Genomic DNA, 24,534 nt, shown 5'->3' with positions numbered 1-24,534 from the left:
TCAACCTTGAGCCTCCTGCATGTCAACCAGTGACCTCACCCACCTAGCTGCTCACGGATTCAAGCAGGTTAACCAGTGAGAGGGCTGGAGGTGTTTGCTAAAGTCATGGATTATGTATTTTCCTCTTCCCCTCTGTCTCCTGCTAGATGTGGCGGCTGCACTGCGGATGGGGGCCACCCCTCACGCCGCAGGGCTGTCCAGGGTGGAGCGCTCGCCTGTCACCAAGCATCGAGAGCTGCCCACCATCAGCGTCAGCAAGTCAGGCTCTTCCCACAGCAAGTCAGAGACCACACACCTCACCCCCAAGTCTGATTCCCACCTCAGTCCGCACAAATCAAGCCCAACACATGAGGTACAACCCGCAGAATTTCTATTTATTGTTTTGTTCTTGTTATTTATTTCTACACTTGGATCAGATTTTTTTGTTGCCTAAAGGCTTTTTTTTAAGCGTAGGCTGGTGTCGTAAATTTAAAAAGAAGATAAGCAGACATACAAAGAACTAAAAAAACACCTTAAAGCACAAATAACAGTTTTAGTTTGACCTAAAATTGTGAATCCCTGTTGACTTGAACGTTACTAAATTTACATGGTCACCAATATTCCGATATTGAGTGGATTATGCAATTTAAACAGCATTTTCTGATAACCTCAACCCAAATAAGGTCATACCCAATAAGTAACAATCAAACTAAGATGTAATGAGTCTCTGTAACATATAAACAGAAATATTTATGAATACATTTATGAGCAACTCATGTAAACACCATAATGAAAATTATGTCTTGTACTGAATAAGGTCAATAGTCAGAATATTGGTGTCCATGTAAATATAGTCACTGTTACAGTCTTATTTCTCAAACTATAAATTAAATGTTTATTTGCTGGTGGAAGAATTATCGTATTATTTATTGTATTATACTTAAATACAATGGATCAACAATGTTTTACCATAAGGATTGTCGTTAACACTGCCGCTTCTGGTTAAGTTGACTTACACTGCATGCAGTTATTACTGTTATTGTTGTTATATACTTATTGCACTGTTTAACACCGCTAAAACAGAAGTCACCTAAACCAATACAGTTTGTTATCATGGCTTGAACTGACCATTTTCAAACTGAAACTAATATTGCTTTGACATTTGAAACCTCTGGATAACTGTTGTCCAGAATGGTTTGCTTTTGTCCAACGTTTGATTTGTTGGTTAGTGTTAGATGTATGTATGTATTAAATGTATCCTTTATGCGGGACTCCTACTCGCAAACATGTCTGCTTTCTTTGTGCGAGCATAGACAGGCAGATCACTCATCAAGATTACCGAGACAGCTATGCACGAGCACATTGCTTGTTTGGATTTAATGGATTAAAAAGCCCTCCTTAACCCTCTCTGTCATCTCACGCGAGTAGTCTCACAGACTACAGCTGAATACACTAGAGCCCCCTTTGCTTATATATAGGAGAAATAATTTGGATCTGCTGCCAGGATTTAGTCTTTTAATTGTGCCATGTCTCCAAAGAGTCAGTCTCTGGTCTTGCATAGCAGACAGGTTGGTGATCTTTTCATCTCGTCACTCGTCTGCACACAGTTCTGCAAAGCTCATTTTTAGTGAAATAATCCTCTGGCCACCGTGGATTATAAAGGTTATACAGTAGTAGTTGTAAGTCATTATCCTTAAAAAGGTTTTCCCAGGGAGCTATAAATATACAGGCTCTCCTATTGTATTATGTGTCGTGGGTATGAATGGAATTCTTACTCTGCATCAGGTGTGATTATGATTCTACCAGCAACAGTGACTAATTTTATTCATTATATAATACAAATATTATATTTTTACACGAGCAGTAATTTATTGTGACTTACAGCTAGTTTTGTATTTACATTCAATATATTTTGTTCTGTTCTTCAGTCAGATTTAACGTCCCCCCAAAAAATTTGAATAATTTACTGTTTAAGATAATGACCGTCATGGACTTTACCTCATGGCCTTTCAAGTTAACAGTTCATATGTGTAAAATCCAAACTCATCCAATCCCAAATTTGCTGACATTGCCGAGAAACGTTTAACAAAGGTAGCCAGCATGTATCCTCTGAATTAATTAAAGTTAACACAGGCAGATGATATAAAACCAGGAAGTATGGGGTCGACCAGTATGGCTTTTCGGTAACATTACAGATACTCATTATTGGTAATCAAGGAGGTTGATAAATGGTATTAAGAACCAATATTTAATTTGTAGTAAAAATTAAAATCTTGGTGTTAAAATTTAGAGCAACACATATACCTACATTAAACTACAGCTACATAAAGTCTGTTATTGCCCACTGTGGTGTCCAGATGTTATTTTTATTTTTGGATAATCCCTCTATATCAATGAAGGAGACTCTTCCCTGTGTGATGTAATACAAGCCTGTAAAATGGTCATACTGCAGAATCAACAACTCTAAAGCACCTTTAACTAGAAGACCACTCCAAGGCTAATTGGCCACATTATAAACTTATTGCATATACATGTGTTGACATATGTTATTTTCTGCAAACTGATTAACATTGATGTTAATACTCTAAAATGTCTATATATGTCTAAAAATGTCTGTATTATTTCTTGTGAAATTCACAAAAACGTAGGAAAATCTCACAATGTTAAATAATGTGAAAACATTTCCTGGATCTGCAACATTAATAGAATCCACTCCAAAATGTAATGGGTTCTTCTTTGACAGATACCTTTCTCATCCAACGTTTTTGCTAATCTTGCTATCAGACAAAGAAACAGCAATGAAAACATAACCTCCTTGGCTGAGGTGATAACATTAAGATACAACATATAAGAACATTATAACCAAGGACTGTGGTATTATATTTCATTCGTTTTCGCTAGGTGTACTTAATAAACTGGTAACTGATTTGGTTGTCAGATGCTTTATTCAAGCCATTTCACAACCATTTATGTACTTTTACTTTTCACTGAAATAAAATGTATCAAGTTTATCAGTGATTCATTGGTCTGTACTTGTTGTTCTCAGGTGGACACTGCCAGTGAAGTAGAGGAGTTAGACATTGACGTGGCCCCAGCACCTTACACAGCCAGCAGAGGAGCAGCAAAACTTCAGGTTTTCATTGCAAGATATAGGTGAGCTTTATACTGAGGAGGTCAAGTCACTACATCCACAGTTTGCTGATGTGTGAAGAAAATAATTTAATTAAACATTTAACTTTAAACAGCTATAATCCTTATGATGGCCCCAATGACAACCCTGAAGTGGAGCTACCACTTACTGCTGGAGAGTACATCTATGTGTATGGAGACATGGATGACGATGGCTTCTATGAAGGTAAATCCGCAGTCTAATTTGTTTTCATGCTCCTGTCTGTTCGTGGAATTCACTTGTTTACTGTGGTCCCTATCAGGCGAGCTGATGGACGGACGAAGAGGGCTGGTCCCCTCTAACTTTGTGGAGCGTGTATCGGACGACGACGTCATGAGCAGTCACCATCCAGAGACAGGGGACATGACCCATAACTCCCTGCTAGACAGCAGCCTGCACAGTGCCAGCCACCAGCATCACATCCACCTCGGCGCCAGCACCTCAGAAAGGACAGAGGCACCTGCTCCCTCTGGCCCTGGCCCTGCCTCAGCCCCCACAGATTCAGCATCAGCCTTGGCTGTCCCAGCCCCCCTCACCAACGGCCTGGACTTGGATTTGGAGGAGGTGGGAGTGGACATTGTGCCTTACCCACGTAAGCTTACCCTCATCAAGCAGCTCGCCAAGAGCATCATCATTGGCTGGGATCCACCGCTGGTGCCGGCTGGGTGGGGCAATGTGTGGAGCTATAACGTGTATGTGGACCAGGAGCTGCGGATCAATGTGCCCTTCGGTTCCCAGACCAAAGCAGTGCTGGAGCGGCTGGACATAAACCTCAAGGCCTACCGTGTGTCAGTGCAGAGCCTGACAGAGAAGGGCCCGTCAGACCAGCTGCGCTGCAGCATGCTGGTCGGTCGGGACGTTTGTGTGGCGCCCACACAGCTGCGTATGGAGAGGATCACCGCCACCTCTGCCAACCTGACCTGGCTGCCCAGCAACAGTAACTATGTGCACATTGTGTCCTTGAATGAGGAGGAGTGTGAGCTGGTGAAGGCTGGCTGCTACTCACTGTGCCTCAATAACCTCTTGCCCAGCCTGCACTACACCGTCAAAGTGGAGGCGCGGCCGCACCGCACACCTTGGGAGTTACCTGTGGAGCGACGTGAACACAGAAACACTACAATCACCTTCAGCACACTGATGGCAGGTCAGGATTAAGTATTTTCTATATTATCAAAGGCTCTCTGAAGAAGAAGTTATATGTATTCATTTTGTTACTATTTTTGTCAACTAAAAATTAAATCAAACATTTTAATTTGATTAATTTGATCATTATTAAAAGTAATGAAAATGGCTTATTCCATCAGGTCATTCAGATACACACATTTTACTATCAGTGTTGTATTCTGAAAGGGCACTATTGTTAAAGGATGTGTGAATCAGATATATCTACTACAAAGAAGAACAATAAAATGGCTGGATCTAAAAAAAACTATGGATTGGGTACAATGAGCTAAGTACTGCAAAAATCAAAAATGTGTATAATAACATTTTCGTTATGATTTAATTCGCAAAACACTCCAGTGTGTATGTTGTATTAATAACTCATTCACCATTTATGTCAGGGACCAGTGTGCTAACTCCTCCCATAGCTACACAGTTCCTAGAGTCCAGCTCTTCACATAATCTCACTGAACCTTTGATGAAGTACAGCAGCACAGTTACTTCTCAGAGCTACAGTGCTTGTTAACCCAGTGTCTTGTATCTTGATGTGCAAATGAAGATGTTTCATCTTAAGTCGTGTCGAGTCTCTACCTCCCAACACAAGGTCATCAATTAATTCATGAGAACTGCTTTTATTAGCTGCTCTGACTCACATTGCCTTTATATTAACACCAGGGCACCTTGGCACAGAATGCATTGCTTGAAAACGAAAGGGAAATATCCGATTTGATCGGTCATGTCAGAGTTCATTTTTCTACTGCACCAACTGGCTTGTATTATCGTAACTACTGGTTATTTTCTGTGCATCTTTTCCATTTGATTGATATTTTTCCACCCTTCTTAAAAAGCACTGACCTAAAATTGTCTTCTGGCTCGAAGAAACAAAGATCTGCTCAGTTTGAGCTTGTGGTGTTTTGCTGAAGACTGTGTAGGAGTAATTTCAATCTTTTTGTCAGTTTGAGGCACCTTAGGCCTTTAAGATGTATATTTATGAGATGTAAATTGAATTTCTCTAAACATTCATTCAAATGTGCTTAAGTTCCATGCCCACACACTGGGGACTCAGGTATATGGTTTCTGAATTTCCTAGTGTCCCTGTAGAGTGGAGTAGACAGCAGTTTCCTTGTTAAAAACATGTGCTCTTTGTGATCATTAATTCTAATCCCAAACTTTGTATTTTCAGTATGAGCAATTCACTTCATCATATATTAATATAAAATCATGCTTTTTGTATCTTTTGCTTTCCCTTGTGTGATGCCTTCCACCCCTGCAGGTCCACCTGATGCTCCTCTGGACGTACAGCTGGAGCACGGCCCCTCTCCGGGGATCGCCCTCATCAGCTGGCTGCCAGTCACTATAGATGCTACCGGGACCTCCAACGGAGTCCGTGTCACTGGATACACCATATATGCTGATAAGAAAAAGGTAAGAAGGGTTTTATCCGTCTTAAGTTTTCTATAAGATGAAGCTGAGTTTGATCATTTCAACTTCACGTGGAAAATTTGACCTGTGTACCTGTCGTTCTCTTATCCAAAGGTGCTGGAGGTGTCTTCCCCAACAGCAGGCAGTGCCCTGCTGGGGCCCTCTCAGATCCAGTCCCTGCAGGCAGCACAGGAGCTCACTGTCCGCACAATGTCTGCCCATGGCGAGTCCTGTGACTCTTTGCCAGTCAATGTGCCCTCCAAGCTGGTTGCCATCATGGCGGGCCCAGCTATCACCGCCCCAGCTGTGCCACCCCCTCTGCCCTGTGCCCCTGTAGGTCCCAGTAACCTGCCCTCACCGCAGTCCTACATGAACTCTGCTGCCAAAGTCTCTGTGCTGCCCAGCACCTTGCCATCAGACACACACTACACTGGCCTCACAGTGGAGGCTGCTGCCAACTTTCCTACTGCTCTCCACTCAGAAGACCTTCTCTCATCTGCCTCATATGTGAAGGCCTGGGCCAACCCCTCATCTGCTGCTGCCTTAGCCGTGTGTGAGACCACATCACCAGTCGTCCCCTCCATCATTCCAGTGGTAATCCTCACTCTATTGTCTAGAAGAGAATGCAAGTGTTTTATTTTCTACAATAATTAAGTAAATAAATACATTATTTCATGCTGCACAGACTCTTTCTCCTTTCCAGGTTAATGTGACCTCCCCCACAACCTCAGCACCTCAACTATCTCCAGTAGCAGTACCAGCACCTGCACAAGCACCAATGACAGCAGCAGCAGCAGCAATGTTGGAGCAGCGCAGAGACACCAACAGCCCTGGAACGATACGTCCTTTCCCATCCATCACAGACTTCATCGAGGACCCCAGTGCCAAGCTCGGCATCCATGAGCGCATCCCTACCCCACCCAAAGCCCCGATCACACACCTCCTTAACCCTCAGGACACAAACGTCCACCGACCTCTCAGCACTTCCCCACTGGAGTCAGAGGTAGAGGAGGAGCAGGAGAATACCCGCCTGGTGTCTATCGAAGAGTTCCTGAGACAGGACCAGGAGCCGGTGTACAGCGGGAGGCAGCAGGTCAGTCCTGACAATCAGCTATTACTTCAAAATAGTCGACTCATCCCTAGAAAGATAAATGTAGTATGTGCTGTAGGTACAGCTGAGTCTGATCACAACTGAGAGCTTGTCTGAAAGTAGGAAGATCATTTGGTCTAGATGTTGTCGATTTCACCCGCACTAGTAGTTTTATACGGCAAAAGGTGTAGGATCGAAAGTACATCAAATAATCCACATATAAAGTTGATGATTTCTTCTAGAGCCTCGAACAGTTTGTCCTTTATCTGTCTTGATTATGTTCAGTCATTTGAGCAGCTGCTGACCTGAGGAAATGTCATAATGTCCAGTTGTGGTCATGAGTGAGTCTAAGCTTTCAGATTTGAAGGAAGGGTATAGTACAGCAGGAATCCGCTGATTTCAGAAGTCACATTCATTGCAGCAATATGATAAAGATTAGCACTGGGCTTAAAGCCTGATTCAGCTTATGAAAATCATTTCCCCTTTAAATGATACTTTTTTAGTTGACAAGTTATTTGGTGCTTGTAATGCAGCCTGTCACATTAATTTCATGGAGACAATACATGATGCAAAACCGGGTTCATCCCATAGGTTCATCCACTCCCGCCCTCCTTTTATTCCAAAAGTCATAGAGAAAGCAAGGGGAAGTCAATATAATAAAGCAGTGGAGGGCGGGAGTGGAGGAACCCGGTTAAAGAGTTACCGCCCGCATGCAACGCTCTGAAGTAAAGCGAACTCGCCCGCAACGAGGCAGGGATCATTGCATTCATTTCATTGGTTGACCAGTGGTCAACACTACACCTGGCATTTTATTGGTTGGGGAACTTCGACAGGGTTGTTGCACAAACAAATCTTAGAGCAGAAAGCAACAGTTTGTTAATTAAAATGTTCCTTTTCAGATCTCTTGTTATACACTACTATAAACATTGAAAGTGATCAAGAAAGAATTTAAAAGATAAAGATAAATTCACTAAATAAATTCTCACTGGATGGTGTTCACATATCGTATTTACAGAGTTATGGCAGAGGGCTTGTGGAACCTCCCAGTGACTACAATGCAGACAACAGCCGATCAGACCTGTCCGACATCCTGGAGGAGGAGGAGGAGGATTTCTATTCTGACCACCTTGGAGAATCACAGGCACGGGGATATACAGTTCGCGCTAACAGGGTAAAGGAATGAGTGCACGCTGTGTTCTGCTTTTTTTTTTATAAATTCTGCTTCTTCACTGCCATGCACACATACATTTTCATTTTGTGGCCTTGTTTTCTGTTGTCATATTCCTCATGTGTTTGATTTTTTCTTCTTTCTTTTCTCTTTTATTTGCATGACCGGGTTGTCATCTGTTTTATCTCCACCGTTATTTTCACTGAACAATATGATATTGATTATTACCTTCACCAACCCACTCTTGCTTGCTTTGACCTGTGGCCCTTGCAGTCTTGCAATTGGGAGCCTTCGGACAGTGATGAGGATGTTGTTGAGAGGATCCTGAAGTTGCCCCCACAGGTCAACACCAGCAAGCAGCTGTTCAGCATTCCTGAGCTGACAGAGGAAGACGACAGTAGTCAAGAGGATCCTTTAACCCGCCGCAGTCAACCTCGGCCCAGGCCCAGCCACGTTCACCAGAGAGACTCAGAGCGCCTCCGTCATGCCCCCCAGCATCACCAACATCAACCCAACCCACGCCCGAATGTTCCCCCTAACCATCACCACTTCAACAGGGATCCAAGATCCCTAACCAAAGAGCCTTTACTCAGACACGGACCCTCGCAGGTGAAGCCTAAGATGCAGCACAGGGTGCGCTACGCAGACACAGTGGACACCATCAGTTATCCTGAAGAAGAAGAGAGTTTATACGAGGGTCCGACCAGCAGGCGGGTCAGCAGAGAGAAATCGCTGCTAAAAGGGCTAGGGGACCGCCTTAGGAGGGAGGCCATGTTGAGGAGTCAGAGGACTGGTGCTGCAGCAGGCAACCTCAGCCATGGCCCTCCCCCGCAAAGACCCTACCCAGTCAGCAAAACAGGACGGACTGTTAAGTCACCTGCTGGTCGTGCGGCGGAGATTGACTTGGAGTACGGCACAGATGATAGTGAGGAGCCCGCGAAGTACGGTCCTGGGGAGGTGGCGATGGAGCAGATGAGCTCCGAGTGGTGGGTGGAAGGGGCTCAGACGGAGCACGGCAGGCCTCCTCTCCGCCGTGAGCTGAAGACTGATCCACCTGTAAATGTCTCTGCAGGCCAGCCACAATGGGTGTGTTGTCCCAGCCCACTCCTCTCTCCCTGTAGCTGTGTGGATCTAACCCATAGTGGACAGTCCCCCAGCACTCAGTAGAAAAATAACCATACTTACTTTCCTTTATCATAACTGCAGTGCACAGAGGGAGGTCAGGTAGTTTTGTCTTAAAAAGCAAACACCACACAGTATTTTAACATGGGGCCAGAGTCACTGCTAAACATCTGAACCAGTTCATCAATACTGTCTTTCTTCAGATTTCTAATTCTGCTACAATCTATGCATAACTGAATCTGATCTCCCTCTATCTGACTGCACTAATTCACACCACCGTCACATTATCCTCTATTCTCCTTGAAAACCACTAATCTTTTGTCCTAAACTAGTTAGTGCTTCCTTATGCCTGGGCCTCACTGGATGCATGAGCAAAACTTCTGGCTTTTCATTTCGGCTTCCATTATCACGCTAGAGCAGCCACACTGCCTGCGTTAGACGCTGCTCCTCTAACGTTTCAATCATCAAATCAATATGTCTCAAACATAAATATCTGCAACACTTCCTGTACCCGTTTCAAAGTAAAAGCACTCTAGCCATTGGAAAGAGGAAAACAATCCCAAAGCAACACACAGCATTTAAGCAGATACTAAACCCAGACACATCTAAATACAGTTCTCTTGGCATGTATGTTAATTAACGTCTTGCTCCTAATATAAATAAGAAAATTTGCTCAACCCTGGAAACCTGAAAAGTGAAGACAGATATCTGTATGTATTTTTTAATCTACTTATTATTCGTATTGCTGTTAATTATAATTGACCAAAAACTTCTTAACAATTATTTTTGTCAAAACAACTTGTACAATGACATCATATAAAAAATTATTTAATTTATGGCCATGTAAAACGTGGGGTGGGTGTAGCAGCTCCGCAGCAGGTACACAGCAGACATGCTCCTGGTGTGAACAACAGCAGATCAGCGAAGCAGCCATCACACGCTGCAAATGCACCCAGAGCGGCCCAGGCATCACAGTGAATGTGCATTGATGTGTGTCTGAATCTGCTGAGGTTACAATGCAAAAAACGGAACATGTTAATGTTGAAACAGTAGGATGTTAGAAAACCCAGTGTTTTTTGCATTTGTTGATGATCTCAAGTATTGATATACGTAAGAGCTCAGTACATCATAACTACTTAAAGCATAGATATTGAAATATTGTCTTGAAAAAATTAACAGCTACACTCATTTTCCTCTGAACCCCTGAGGTGTCCTCTCCTCCCTAAAAATCTGTGTTTCTGTTTGAGAATACATTTTTTTCCCTTTGACCTGTTTATTTTTCTCTATGTTTAACAGGAGCCCGGCCAAGTCCCTCCAGCTGTGGCAGGTCCATCGTGGGGGGGCCAGGCTGAGCCCTCCTCTAAACCAGCATGCTTGCAGGCCAAGCAATTGAAAGGTCAGATATGCTTTGCTCTTTTCCTCCTCCTGTGTTGCTCTGTGTGTTGTTTGTCAAATGCAGTTGAAATGTATGAGGCGATGCTGACACACCTGTGCTCTCCGTTGTAAAGCCTCCACCCCCTTGTCTCACATGATGGCAGTGAGATTAGCACCTTGTGTAGGAAGGGGGGGGTTGTCAGAGAGGAGGAGGTGCTGTAGCTGCAGTGGAGAAGTGGGAGAGAGCCTGCTAAGCTGAGAACCGGCTTAACCCAAAGTGGCTTGTCATGACAGGAGGAAGTGACAGACATTAAAATAGTAACCTCGATTAGCAAGCAGAGAACTAGGCTGCGGTGTGAACGTGCAAGCGCCTCTCTCTTTTTCTCTTCCTCTCTCAACATGTTCCTTCACTTGCCTCTCCTCATTTGTCTGAATGACACAGACTGCACACTCCTTCAATAAACGTTTCTATTGACAACACAGACCAGTGCACAAGTGTTACATGTGCACACAGATAGAGGAAGGGAGCAGGCAGAAGTTCTGCGCTATCGACTAGAGAATCAGTGAGGATGTGAAAGTGTGTTGTCGGCCCGTGACTCTTGCCACAGATGGGCTGATTCTCTATAATGAGATAGAGAACACGTCTCTTTAGTGCAGCTTAAAGTCTCACTACAGCTCTTCAAATTTGTCTCACTGTCAAACAGGTTACAGTTGTAATGCCTTTAGTCACACTGGTGTCATGCCTCACGTCTGCTCTGATGTAGGCAGTGCTACAAGTCACATTTATATGTTGCTGTGCATGATCTGTGACATGGAATGTAATAAAAGCACATTTTGATAATTTTGTTATTATTTTTATATGGTGGCTTGTAGCTGTGTTGTCAGATCGGAGTGAGAGGTTGACCCACAATGTTTCCCCTGTTGCTCGGTGGCTTCAGATCATGAACGAGTGCACGTTTTTTTTCAAACGGCTCACACAGCTTAGGATCAGTGGTTTAGCTTGATTACCTGTTTTAAGGACATGCCTGTGCTGTACTGCTGCTGGTGGGCGGTGGGGGTGGGGCGCACTGGCTGTACTTTTTGCAGAACTCGTTGCAAGCCATGCATGGCTCCTTTGCAAAGGATCCGATGCATTGAAATAATCGAAACAGTTGAATTATAGAGAAACAAAGTTAAAATAGCAGCATACGAACAAACAAGAAGAGGAAATGAATTGCATAAAAACAAATGTTTAAGTAAAATAATGGCTGCGAGTAATAATCATTCTCATTATTGATTAATTTGCAGAATCAGTTCTTGATTCATCAGCCCAGTGCCACATCTTTAAATATGTTTTGTTCAACATACAAAAATATTCTCATGTACATCAAAGACATTATCAAATCATCCCATTTGAGAACCAGCTATTTTTCCTAAAAGAAAATTACCAAAACGACTATTGGATTATAAAAATAGTGGCTGATGTATTTGCTGTTGATTAATTGATTGACTATTTGTTTCTTCATACAATTTTATTTCTTATAAGAATCAAGTTGATCCTCTTAAATACATACTTGTAAGAAGTAACTGATTTAGTATCGTGATAGTTACATAACCAATGCTCACAACATTGTCAGTCTCTAATCAAAAGGAGAGATGTGTGTGAAAGCTCAGATCTATGTCGGTTTAACACTGTGTCTTAATCCTGTTTGTGTGTGTGTGTGTGTGTGTGTGTGTGTGTGTGTGTGTGTGTGTGTGTGTGTGTGTGTGTGTGTGTGTGTGTGTGTGTGTGTGTGTGTGTGTGTGTGTGTGTGTGTGTGTGTGTGTGTGTGTGTGTGTGTGTGTATGCATACACACGCAGGTGGGGTCGATTCAACAAAGGTCAAAGGAGACGGTGACATACGCATCTTTGTGGCCCTCTTCCCTTATGATCCCACCTCCATGTCACCCAATCCTGATGCTGCTGAGGAGGAGCTGCCCTTCACTGAAGGACAGATCATCAAAGTATGTCCTTCACTGCTCACACACCACACACAGCAACCTTGACAGGTTCACTGTAACAGAAAGACTAAAGTATGCCCAGGGTTTAGTATGCAGACTGTAGGGACAATAAATATGTGTAATGGATCTCTCACAAGACATTTTTGAACATTACTGTAAACTGTCCTTTGAAAGCGCAAACATTACAGTTACACACTTACACACCTCTTTTACACCAAAACTAGCTGGTATACGCAGGCTTTTAAACGTGGGTAAACTCCCTAAAAAAGGCGATTGACTGCTTCCCGCGATGTCACGTTTCCATCACTGCAGATCCGATCCAGAGCCAAGACAAAAGCCAGATGTTAGTGGGGTTTTTGACCAGTGGAAAAGGTGCTTCCCCCATTATTTTTTGATTCATACGTCTATACACTCCTTTTCTCAGGTTTACGGAGATAAAGACGCAGACGGGTTCTACCAAGGGGAGTCCGCTGGTCGTCTGGGTTATGTGCCGTGTAACATGGTGTCTGAGATCCAGGTGGAGGACGAGGAGACCCGGGAGCAGCTCCTGCAGCAGGGCTTCCTGTCCACAGCCGCTTCCATGGAGAAGATAGGTATGTTCACTGCCAGTCAAAGATTTAGCAGCTACCTGAAGATGTGTTTGTCAGCAGATTTCAGACCAAATTCTCTGTCAACTGTACACATACTGTAATTGTGTCATGTGATATTTGATGTGTTACACTTGGAAATGAGTATATTTGGGCGTTCTTGTTGTAGGTGAATGTTTTACCCATAACATCACCACTGTTCATGTTTAAGTGGCAAGTGAAAATAGCAGCACATGTGTAGCAGAATCCACTGTTGTAAAATATGGACTTGATATTTACCTGTGATTTATTGACACATGTTGGCATATTTTTGCCTGCAGTCCATAGGAGGAAAATATAAATGTTTTTCTTACGATAGGACATGAAGGTAAAACTCTGAGACCACTTGACCCAGCCGGAGGCACAAACACATGTCTCAGATCAGATTCAGTTTATAAAATGGAACCAAAATCTTCTCTAAAGACATTCTTTTTTGCTTTCATGGATTCTTGTTCACTGTGTTGCTATTAAGAAAATCATAACCATCTACATATTCTCAGTGACTGCATTTAAATGCAGGTCTCTAAAGAATACATTTATCACAAAGTGTTTGCCTGTGGTGAGTCGCAGTGAGACACCCAGTAAAATCCAGCATTCACTTTGCTTCTGTTTCCAGCTTTCAACCCAGAGCGATATTTGCAGATGGGTTAACCTGTTCACTTCCACTTGTTCTCACTGCTGCTCGCTGGTTGTCATTTTTGAATTGCTCTCCACTTTGGCTTCTCATTGTCTATTTTGTCTGGTGTCTGCTTATCTCAAAAATTGCACCTCTGTGTTTCTTTTTGGTTGTTGTTTTTTTTTTTGGTTTTCCTGTCTAAAACTCCATAAAGGCACTCGCACACACGCACAGCTTCCACGCCGCCCTGTTCCACCACCGAAACCGAGGCGATCCAAGAAAGGTGTGTCTGGCTGCAGATTGCAGCTTCCCACCGTCATCCTTTCTGCTCCTCTCTGGTTTTCTGGTTTGCTTGTCTTTATGTCTATTTCAATGTAGCTATTGGTTTTTCAGTGAGGGGGAATTTAAGGTCAGCTGCTGTTGTAATAAAATCAGTTATAGTCAAATATTACCATCGTGAATATATTACCAGTTCTCCCTTTACAATAGTTTCATATTCTATATTTTAAGGCCTTCTTCTTGCTACCTCGGTGTTAAACGGTTACTCAGGGTAGCAGGTTAACATTTTATGATTTTGTTAACGTTTGTGCAACATCTTCACAACTGTTACACTGCACATGCATGAGTACTGAGTCCCTCTGGTCAGCTTCCATTGGCTGTTCATGTAATACACAGAAGGCAGAGCAGCAGAACGTGGCAGCGTGTCGCTTATTGAACGATAATCTCTTCCAACAGTCATTTTGCCAGTGTTCTGCTGCTCTGTCCCAAATGCATTACATGATCACATAAACCTGAAAATCACTCGTCCATCCCCTCTGATCTCCATCTGTGGCTCCGAGACGTACTTTAACTTCAGATTCTGGCTTTTGAGGTCTAATGTGTATTTTCTGCCGTTGCTGCGATTTGATGCTCATGCTCTTCCACCCCCCCACCCCACCACGTCTCTTCCAGTGGAGTCTGCAGCACTCTGGGAGGAGAGCGTAGACTCCTCCAGCCAAGGTTTGTGGTTAGCCCTTTGACCTTCTGCCTCTCTGTTTGTCCCTGCATGTTCGAACGACCGCCACCACTGTCCACTGGAGGCCAGCATGTGTCTACTGGATCATTTCTGTACATTTTGTGACCTTATGGTTATTTTTAATGGTTATGATCACATGAACTGTGTTGTAGTTGCTGATAACATCACAACTCACCTTTAAACATCCTCATGAGGAACTGTTTGATTAATTCGGGGTATACTGACAAATATCGACTTTTTCATCTGGGATGGATATTGTTAAAATATGGGAAAGACATAATGTTTTTCTTGAGAGGAGAATAAATTCAACCCCAACTTTTGTAGTATCCCTAAGCTCTTTGTTTACCCCCAGTTATAAATGTCAAACAGTTTCTCCTGCTAACTCCTCTTTTCATTTCACAGTTTAAGTTTAATCAAATATTTACTTTTTGTCTTCATCTACACTAACAGTGAAGGAAAGAGTTCACTCCTCAGCTCCTGACAAATGTTTCCTCTGAATGATGTTTGAAACAGCAGCACAGCTCCGGCTGCTACGACTCTGTGCTAACTTCCTGTTGTCTTTATTTTTCTGTTTGACTGCAGTGCTGTGACTTTTCCTCAGCTTAGCATGAGGCTGAGTGAGTTGGACATGCAGGCACGATGAGCTGACTGGGATTGCAGAGACATCTCACTCCTCTCATTATTAAACTGAATTGTTTGTCCCTCTCTGTTCGACTGACAGATCCCAGCCAGTCTGCTGCTGCTGCTGCTGCTGTTGCTGCAGCTGGAGGGAGCGCAGCCCCAGGAGCTCGCAGGATGGTCGCCATCTTTGATTATGACCCACGAGAGAGCTCCCCCAACACTGACATAGAGGTCAGGCTTACACAGGCTCATGTTTTTATTGGAGGGAACATGCTGTGTGTTTAGTGGTGGTTTTTGTTCAGCATCTTTTCTGCTTCTGTTCAGGCTGAGCTGACCTTCAGTGCAGGAGACGTCATACATGTGTTTGGTGACATGGATGAAGATGGCTTCTTCTACGTGAGTATTAACATGTCTTTTTTAGTAGTTATAGTCTTTGTACTTCACTTCAAAAAATCCAATATATTTTGTCATTGTTGAAAAGACTGAGAAATTTTCATACATTTCATTCCTGTGTGCAAGAGCGGTTTCTCTATAAAACACATTAACACAAGACAAGATCTGACTTTCCTGGTCTTACTTTACAGCAACAGGTGTAGAACTAACTGGATGAAATAATACAAATAAAATAAATTAAGTAAGTTTCAGAGATGACATCAAAGATAATTGACACTATTAACATTATCTATCTAATAATTATAGAAATATCTGTGTGTATGAGGCTCGCATATCTCAAGAACTGTTTTCTTTTTTGTCTTATCTGCTTCACGTTCGGCATGTGTATTGTTAAGGGCACATGGAAGTGCAAGGTCAGATTTGGTGCGATTTAGACATGTGATACGTTCAATATTAATAAGCTTTGAATGAACAGCGCACCAGGACTCTGTAGCATTGGCGGCTGGGACTCATTAGCGTAAGTGTTGTTGTCGTTCATGATAACAGCACATTCACAACAACAGCAACAACAACTGATTGTCCAGTTCTTGGTTCTGCGTAATGAGTCGAGCTTCACTGGGCTTTAAATAAACAGGTGAACAGCTCTTTGTGCAGCAGTGCTGCAGCTTCAGGGTTCTGTGGTCCTGGAGCAGTTCAGAAAGAAAACTGCAACCAGCATCACCACAGACTAAGAAAACAGCCCATTCCAAACAGGCAGGTTTAGAACGGGCACTGCACTAGGCAAAGTAAATAGTGAAAATCTTTATGCAAAAGAGATCCAGCACGATGAGTATGGAAAATACTCCAAATATACATGGACACAATATAGACATTATATATTAAAGAATATAGTGTTGCAGCATACACACACTATAAATTAATTATATATATATATATAATTAATCTTTAAATCTGATCAATTTTTTCTGCAGGGAGATTTGAATGGACACAGAGGCTTGGTCCCGTCCAACTTCCTGCAGGCTTTACCAGAAGACGGTCCAGCAGAACCTCTCTCTGCTCAGCCTGCAACAGAATCCAAGAAAGAATCACAGGTACTTCTGTCTATAACTACACGCTGCTGGATATGGAACTGTGGACGTCCTCCTCTTACATAATGTGTCATGTTCACTGACATAAACAAGTATTTTTAACTTTATTTTTCCATCACTTGTATTTCTAGTGACTGCATTCTATCATTTTCTGTTCTGTTTCTTTAATTTTGCCCTGTCGCATTTCCTCTGCCACACTGATTCCTGCATGGCCTTGTACAGAAGCACAAACGAAGTGTGCACTTTGAGACTTGATTGTAAGTGTTTTCAAACAGAACTGCAGCTGCTCAATGGTCCATTCTAGTTACTCCTGTTCCCTCCCAGTATATGTCCACTTCCTTCAACAATAGTTCCACACCACTCCTACTCCCACCTCGGATCTAGTTTACTGAAACACAAAGCCTCCTCCCTTGTGTGTTTCCTATACTAGTGTCCCCCTGTTGTATGATCATCACCTCATAGATGTTGAATGCACTAGTTGTAAGTCGCTTTGGATAAAAGCGTCTGCCAAATGACATGTACTCATCTCAGCTTTAGATATTGTTTTAGGATGTAGTATTATTTTTGTTGGTCATTCTAACACTCTTAATTTCCTCCTGAAGGTTACTGTGACGTCTTCTACAGAATCACAACATCCTGGATGCTCAACAGCAGAGGTATCTTTGCACGCCCAAACAGGACCTCCTCGCCCTGACCCAAAGGAGCGCACCGACATACCAGCCAAACCAGCCGCCTCTGTAGGCCTCCCGTCAGACCGGAGCCCTGCTCCTGGTCCAGCTGTTACTCCAGCTGCAGTGGAGGTCCACTGTTCTCCTCCAGCCCCGGTTCCACCAGACAGCTCAACAAAGACAGACTGCTCTGCACAAGGCAAGAAGAAGAAAGGCTTTTTCTCCAAAGGCAGGAAGCTATTCAAAAAGCTGGGATCCAGCAAGAAAGAATGAGAGTCGGGACCCCTGACTCAGGATTTGCATCGCATCAAATGCACTTTTTTTCTGTCTTCTCTGTAAGTCTCAGTTGGTAGGCTGTGCGGTTATTGGCTGTCAGTATCAGGTCTAATAACTGATGCTTTAACCGCCAGTAACTGTACATTTGCCTTCGAGCACTGCAAAACCAGCTGTTAGATATAGAGTACGTTCAAACAGCAACATACAGCTTGCAGCATCAGAGCATGTAGAGGAGCATGTTGAAGTGTCCAAATATACTCTCCAGATACTTCCTAACTATCTAAGCATTGGCTTAACAGAGGCTTTAAAGGTTCTATGTGTAAAGGTCAGAAAACCCTTGGTATTAATGACACAGGTAGTGAACTGCAGTCCACATCCTGTTGCTCAAGCGCATGCTCAAACTCCGTAGGTAGGCATGAGACCGAACTTGGTTTACCAGCATCATGTTGATAGGAAGTTACTTTCCTTTGACATGTTTACAAACGCTTCAGAGGATAACCCCTTTTTTTTGTGCTTACGTGGAGTTTGTGTTGGAGTTATGCCGGGAGCTGCTTGATTGCTGACAGCTAATATTAGCCAGCACCAACAGTGCTGTCCCAGTGTAGGGGAACAGAAGAGAGGCTTTGAGGCAACCACCCCAAAACGAGTGTTAGCGTCACATTGCTTAGAGTTTCCCAGAAAAATGTGGCCCAAGTCGTTTATTTAAAAATTGGTGCACGAGCAACCGAGAAAGTCGTGGAATATCTTGTATTTTAAGTTAAGGCAGTTTGCACATTTGCAGTAAAGAAGCGATTAATATATGTAAACTGCTTCACATTCTTACATATAGTACCTTTGATGCTTGATATAAAACAATGGATCATATCTATTTAAAATAGTCTGTTAGAAAATAATGCTGAACAACAGCTCCGGACACAGCTAATTATTTAACATCAGCTTTAATGCTCATGTACTGGTGCCACTTTACATATTTGAAGCAAACAAATAGAAGCTGCAGTCTATATGTTCTGTGTGACTATAAATATGAAAATGCACTATCCATCCTTAATGGATGTATTCTAAATATGTCTGCTAGTTCCTCGTGTGTTTCTCGTCTTTAGTAGTATTTATACTTTGTACAGAACATGTTATTTATTTGTACACTCTAGCCCTGGTCATCACGACGTTGCATGAAGTGACATTGGGGCAGAAGGTTTAGTCATAGAAAGCTGTCAGAGACGGTGATGATCCACTTTCATGCTTTTGTAGTTTGGATCTAATTTATTTGGGGTCGTGACTGTCAGAGTGGAACGAGCTGTTAGATGTAAAGAATGTGGAGGATTGCACTTCGTGTGTGTGTGTGTGTGTGTGTGTGTGTGTGTGTGTGTGTGTGTGTGTGTGTGTGTGTGTGTGTGTGTGTGTGTGTGTGTGTGTGTGTGTGTGTGTGTGTGTGTGTGTGTGTGTGTGTGTGTGAAGCTGCCCAGTCCACTGGTGATGAGACTGAAAACACATGCCTTTCTCAAAAATGTATACAGGAACTCTTGATGTTTTTGACCACAGTCATAATTGGCTTAAATGTTGCATATTACACGTATGTGTGTGTAAGAGAGACCTGCAGTGTTTGTAAAATGATGTAGTATCAGATGATGAGTAGCTTAAAGGCCACTAATTAATATAATACAACCATAGCCTCTCTTAATTAATAACTTAATTTATTCAGTCTGTAAAACATGCCCATCCCAGTTTCCACCTCGTGGTGACATTATCATTTTGTCTTCAAAACCCAAAGATATTCACTTCACTATCATTTCATTTGAATTCATAAATTCTCATATTTGAGAACCATAAAATATTTGACATTTTCATATTAAAACAATTTGCAGCAGCCTGATGCTACAGTGAGCAGTTAACAGCTCCACATACAGTCTGTCAGCCTTTGGGATTCCCTGTGGTTTGAATGCAGTAACGGATCTCTGCATGTAAAACCAGCTAACACTAACAACACTGTATTTTGTGTACATGTCACACATACGTGAATGCAAAGTGAATATCGTGGGTCAAACTTCACCAAAGTTAAACTCCATGTGAAGCCGCGCTGCGATTTGCTATACATCTGAAAGCAAATGGTTTATTCGCTCCCTCGCTTGCTCAGACAGGAAGTGAAAGGGAGGCGAAAGTTCACACATGTGAGAGCGGGCTGTTAAACTGAACAGCTTTCAGTCAGGTGGCCTGTGGCTCCACTGGGCTGTGAGGGACTCTGCTATTCTTTGGCCTCCATGTCAGGAGGGAAATTGCAGTGTGTGAATATTGGGTTAAGGCTAAACAGTGTTAAAACATCTTCATCAGCCCAAGCAGTTTTTTTTTGTGTTCACACACTAACGTCATAACACTTTGACACTTAAAGCTAAGTAAAACCATTTTGGCAATATAGCGTATTGTGACCTGCAATACTGGAACAAAAACAGAAGCGTGTCGTGTCTGTTGACGCTTTAGATGAAGATGTAGAGGTTGTGCTGTGAATGTGTGGACCAGGCCTTAGTTTTCAGTTACAACACGTGCAGTGGTTATTCACTCTGTCTGATTGGATCTCTCTGGATCTGTGTGGCGGAATCGCTGTTGGGGTCACGTCTCAGGTTTTAAATCGTAGTCGTTCACGCTGAGCCACCTGTGGACTCTGGCTGTTGAAAAGCTGCACAATTATGCCAAACTCTTTGGTGCTTTGCCTGTTAGCGCAGCATCCAGCAGAGTGGGGGAGAGGAGCGTGTCGCTGAAGTTCCCCCACATGGGCAGACAGAGTCATAACATACTTTTTTCGTTAATGTCATGAATGTTTTGAATCGTTTGTCAGTGTTACATAAAGGGAGCACGATGGCAGAGAGAGTAAAATTGAGGGCAGGTTGACAAAGACACTTTAGGATAGGGCCGAGACTGAGGCTGTACAGTGTTTTGTCTGTTTCATGTTTTTCTTAAAGGGGAGTGGATGCTCAAAAGTTGCCGAAATGTACAGTGAATATTTGTACTGATCTCGTATTTGACGGCCTTTAATGCACAAGTATTCCTCGACCTGCTGTGTAGCGAGTAGGCGGCTCCGCTGGGTAGTAGGACCTCGACCCGTGTAGGTATCATTTTAGCTCTGCTGATCATATTTAGCCTTACGAGACGACCTTGTTTAGTCTTAATCTGTTGTTTACAGGATGTTTATTGACTGCATGCAGAACAATGTTATACCCATGTTTGGCCTTATTTACGTTCTCGTCACGTTTCTGTTTTTCTAGGCTGACTCGTCTACAATATATGTAGATGGCCGCAGTAGTGGGAGAGAAGCTGTAGGAGCTTTGTGTATATAATGAACAGTGTTGGGGCTTGTGCTATATTTTCATGCAGTGCGGGAAACTTTTTTTTTTTCTTTTTCTTTTTTTTTTTTCTTCGTCTTTCCTGATCTGCATTCACTGTTTGAAACCAGTGGAAGATGAACATTTTTATATATGTCACTGTTTTTATCAATATCCATTTGAAAGCTCATGTGTAAATATTTTGTTAATCTTGTTTTTTCAGTTGCTGTTTTGTTTTTGCATGTCCAGGCAGTGTCGCCGGAGGAACATGAACTAAAGATGTAGAACACAGAGGACTCGTTGACTTGAAAATGTGATGGTTTCTTTCCATATGGATCTTTTTACAGGAATAAAGTATGTTTATTTTCACAGAAAACACGAGTCTTAAACAAAATACTTCTTCATGTTCGACTTTATTGAATATATTTACAGTTTAAACGTCACAGGTACAGTTGAAAGCGATAGATTAGAAAATGAAGGAAAGAGTTGCAGACTTTGCTCCGCACCACACACCGCCCATGTGAAGAGACTGGGGCGACACTCTGGGTGAATGTGTGGCCTTGCGAGACAAAGCAGCTTCCTCTTTTGGTGACTTCCTGTGTGGGTTGCATGACAGATCTCTCCTCTCCCCTGAAGCCAACAGTACACTCATCCATAAAGTAGGAAACACTACACTGTGGCAAGGAGTTTAGTAGTGCTTTCTACTTTATGGATGACTGCACTGTACATCCACGCTCTTCTTCTTCCGTCTTGTGTCCTTCCCCGCTTCTCTTCTCTTCTTCTGCACCTGGGTTCGCAGCTGCACACACACACACACACACCAACACCCCACGCCCAGTTGTGCCCCAAACTGAAACCTCTCGACCCAGTGCACACCCAACGCTTACACAGACTTCACTTTTTTCTCAAACCAGAAAAAACACACTTCCTGATTTGTTCGTGAAACATTTGCATGTAAAGTTTTACACACGACAAAGATCTGTCACGAATTGGGCCTCAGTGCCGTTTTTTTTAAGCTGAAGTCAGAACTTAACAGGCAGAGGAAGCGCTATCTTGTGGAAGCCATTTTGTCTGGCATGAGTTAGCTTTTCTGTCCGAGCAATAACTTTCAAAAGTCACAGAGAATAAGATCGCAGACGTCTGTGAGCAGGTTAGAATAACATCGGAAAACAAATGCAAAGATCCTGTAGAAACATTTAAAGCTTAAATAAAAAACATAGTTTGAAGAATGAGTTCAGCTTCAAGTAATAAGTTTCAATGTTTCCATCCAAATTCTAATTGACATTGAATAGAATACTTCTTTGACAAAACAATAGATTCAAAAAAGTTGAATAAATGAAGTAAAAGCTGTAATATTGACTCATCTTGTATTATCTGACACAGAATTCTTACCACGTCGTCACAGATCATTTGAACATTAAAGACACAATGCCCTCCATCATACTGTACCTCTACCTTCGTGGTTTTTCTCTGTTGGACGTGAAGCTTCTCCGGCAGCCTCTCACAGGTGTCTTCTCTCTGTCCGAGGAGTGGGTGAAGAAGAAGAAGAAGAAGCCGTCTCCTTTTGAACCCTCCATGATCACGTGATGTAACCACAGGAAGAGGTCTAACAGTCACAGCCGCTCTCATTCGCCACTTCCGCCTCTTCTCCATGCTGCTTTCTGCAGGCGCCTTTTTAAAAGCAACCAGAAGACGCCACGTTGACAATATGACACAAACACATAATTGTGTCGACTACAAACACCAGAGCGTCTTTTGATAGCTTTCTTTTTAATAATTTCTGCTTTCTTAATCACACTAAAATGAAATCCCTTCAAGACTTTCTGTGTCTGTACTGCTGTGCACATTATGGTGTCATTTAAACTATAGAATGTGATGTTTGGTAAAAGGAAAGATTGCAACACACGATATGAGCTCATCTTTATACAAATGTGAACTGTTAATATTGTTCACATTAGCTGTTTATATTTATTTTCTGCATTAACTTCAGTTTGGGTGGTACCTATATGACGTGCACATCCTGAGATCATGTTCTCAGAGTTGCTGCTTAGATGTCAGAGTGCTACAGGAAGCTACCTGATGAACGCAGAGGAACACTTCCTGTGTGTGTGTGTGGAACTTTTCTTTCTTTTACAAGAAACACTAAAGGTTTTCCAGTATAAAGTATAGTTTACTGTAAGATGAGCTGAACACAGATGGTCGGTGTTTGTTCTTAGCAACCAAAGCCTGTCGCCTCAGCCAAATGCAGAAACAATAGAGGTGTGCTCAGAATGAAACCGCTCTAACTGAAGGTGGTTGTGAAGCTGCATCGGTAAAGGGAAGTTTCACATGTTTAAATGTGTCCTTGTGCTCATATAAACACTGAAAGTGTCACAATGCTTCCTGGAGCTGTTTCACTCCAACTGATCCACAGTCCTCATGTCAGGACACTTTTTTTTATAACACAGGGAACAATGAGAACTTTCTCCCTCTCTGTTTCACTCAAATCACTTTTAATGGGATTTCTTTCAGGCCAGTAAGAAGGATCCAACCCTTGATTAAACAATTATAGTGGAAAAAAAAACTCCATGTACTTATACACGTGCAGTAATGTGAAATTAAACTTGAACTGTGTTCTCTTGTAGGCAGGTGTAGGGACTACTGTTTCTTTTCTGTTGTTTTTCAAAAGTAAAAGGCCACAGGTTTCAATTCCCTGTAAATGCAAATGTCCAACTGTAGCCCACAGAGTCCACAGACGTCAGGTCGGCACCGTGAAAATGATGCAACGAAGCTGCACCGCTGACATTTAGTGATGTGGAAACATCAGCCTCAGAGAGCTCTGAGTGTTCTTTATATAGAGCACAGGCTGTGGTGGAAACACATTCACTTATATACAATTTTGAAGTACTTTACTCAAGTATTTCAAGTTTACATTATGCTACATTATACTTCTACTTCACTACATGTTGAGGGAAATTTTTGAAATTTTACTCCAGTACATATATTGACAGCTATAGGTACTACTTCCTTTAAAAATGTAATGTATATAACATGATGAGCATGATGATTTTTATAGTGCAGACTGCACAGAATGAATTCAGTATAATATTAAGATGCCTCTCAATAATACATCAGTAATTAAAAAAAAACATAATAGTATCACATACAGTTCATCTTCCTGCATGTTTAAGTACATTTTTTACAGAGAATATTTACATATAAGTTGATCAACACTAAATAAAGGACCTTAACTTGGAAACAAATATTATTACAGTGTTGTAATGATGTGTTTACTCAGTTGAAGGATCTGAACAAGTCAACAAGCACTGAGTATAAACGTTCAGCCTTTTACAGACTTAACTCAAATCAGCAGAGAACCAAAACTTGTGTTGCCTTCATTCCTCTCTCTCTCTCTGGTAGTTTAACAGTTTAATTCACTGAATGTTTTACACAGCAGCTCTGAGCTGTACGAGCTC

The 24,534-nt window shown here is 42.4% G+C and overlaps 1 protein-coding gene across 15 annotated transcripts in view; it reads left to right on the top strand.

Annotated features, from left to right (window-relative positions):
* LOC117774081 (peripheral-type benzodiazepine receptor-associated protein 1) overlaps positions 1-19,160 on the top strand; it is a 63,383-nt gene extending 44,223 nt beyond the window's left edge. For 9 of the 15 annotated variants that reach the window (XM_034606137.1, XM_034606147.1, XM_034606142.1 and 6 more), the window contains 18 exons: positions 147-352; positions 3,026-3,132; positions 3,225-3,334; positions 3,411-4,292; positions 5,583-5,734; positions 5,846-6,325; positions 6,417-6,824; positions 7,837-7,992; positions 8,263-9,075; positions 10,408-10,507; positions 12,326-12,468; positions 12,890-13,058; positions 13,922-13,990; positions 14,659-14,706; positions 15,444-15,574; positions 15,668-15,739; positions 16,708-16,827; positions 17,427-19,160. In XM_034606137.1, coding sequence (XP_034462028.1) covers positions 147-352; positions 3,026-3,132; positions 3,225-3,334; positions 3,411-4,292; positions 5,583-5,734; positions 5,846-6,325; positions 6,417-6,824; positions 7,837-7,992; positions 8,263-9,075; positions 10,408-10,507; positions 12,326-12,468; positions 12,890-13,058; positions 13,922-13,990; positions 14,659-14,706; positions 15,444-15,574; positions 15,668-15,739; positions 16,708-16,827; positions 17,427-17,765 — 4,505 coding nt within the window. In that variant the 3' untranslated portion in view covers positions 17,766-19,160. Of the gene's footprint in view, positions 1-146; positions 353-3,025; positions 3,133-3,224; positions 3,335-3,410; positions 4,293-5,582; positions 5,735-5,845; positions 6,326-6,416; positions 6,825-7,836; positions 7,993-8,262; positions 9,076-10,407; positions 10,508-12,325; positions 12,469-12,889; positions 13,059-13,921; positions 13,991-14,658; positions 14,707-15,443; positions 15,575-15,667; positions 15,740-16,707; positions 16,828-17,046; positions 17,082-17,426 lie in introns of all 15 variants that reach the window. The other 6 variants (XM_034606152.1, XM_034606139.1, XM_034606148.1 and 3 more) reach the window with 5 other exon arrangements.
* The last annotated feature ends 5,374 nt before the right edge of the window (positions 19,161-24,534 follow it).

This window comes from Hippoglossus hippoglossus, chromosome 14, assembly GCF_009819705.1.
Source record: "Hippoglossus hippoglossus isolate fHipHip1 chromosome 14, fHipHip1.pri, whole genome shotgun sequence".
NCBI lineage: Eukaryota > Metazoa > Chordata > Actinopteri > Pleuronectiformes > Pleuronectidae > Hippoglossus > Hippoglossus hippoglossus.
This window is presented reverse-complemented; position numbering and strand designations above follow the sequence as displayed.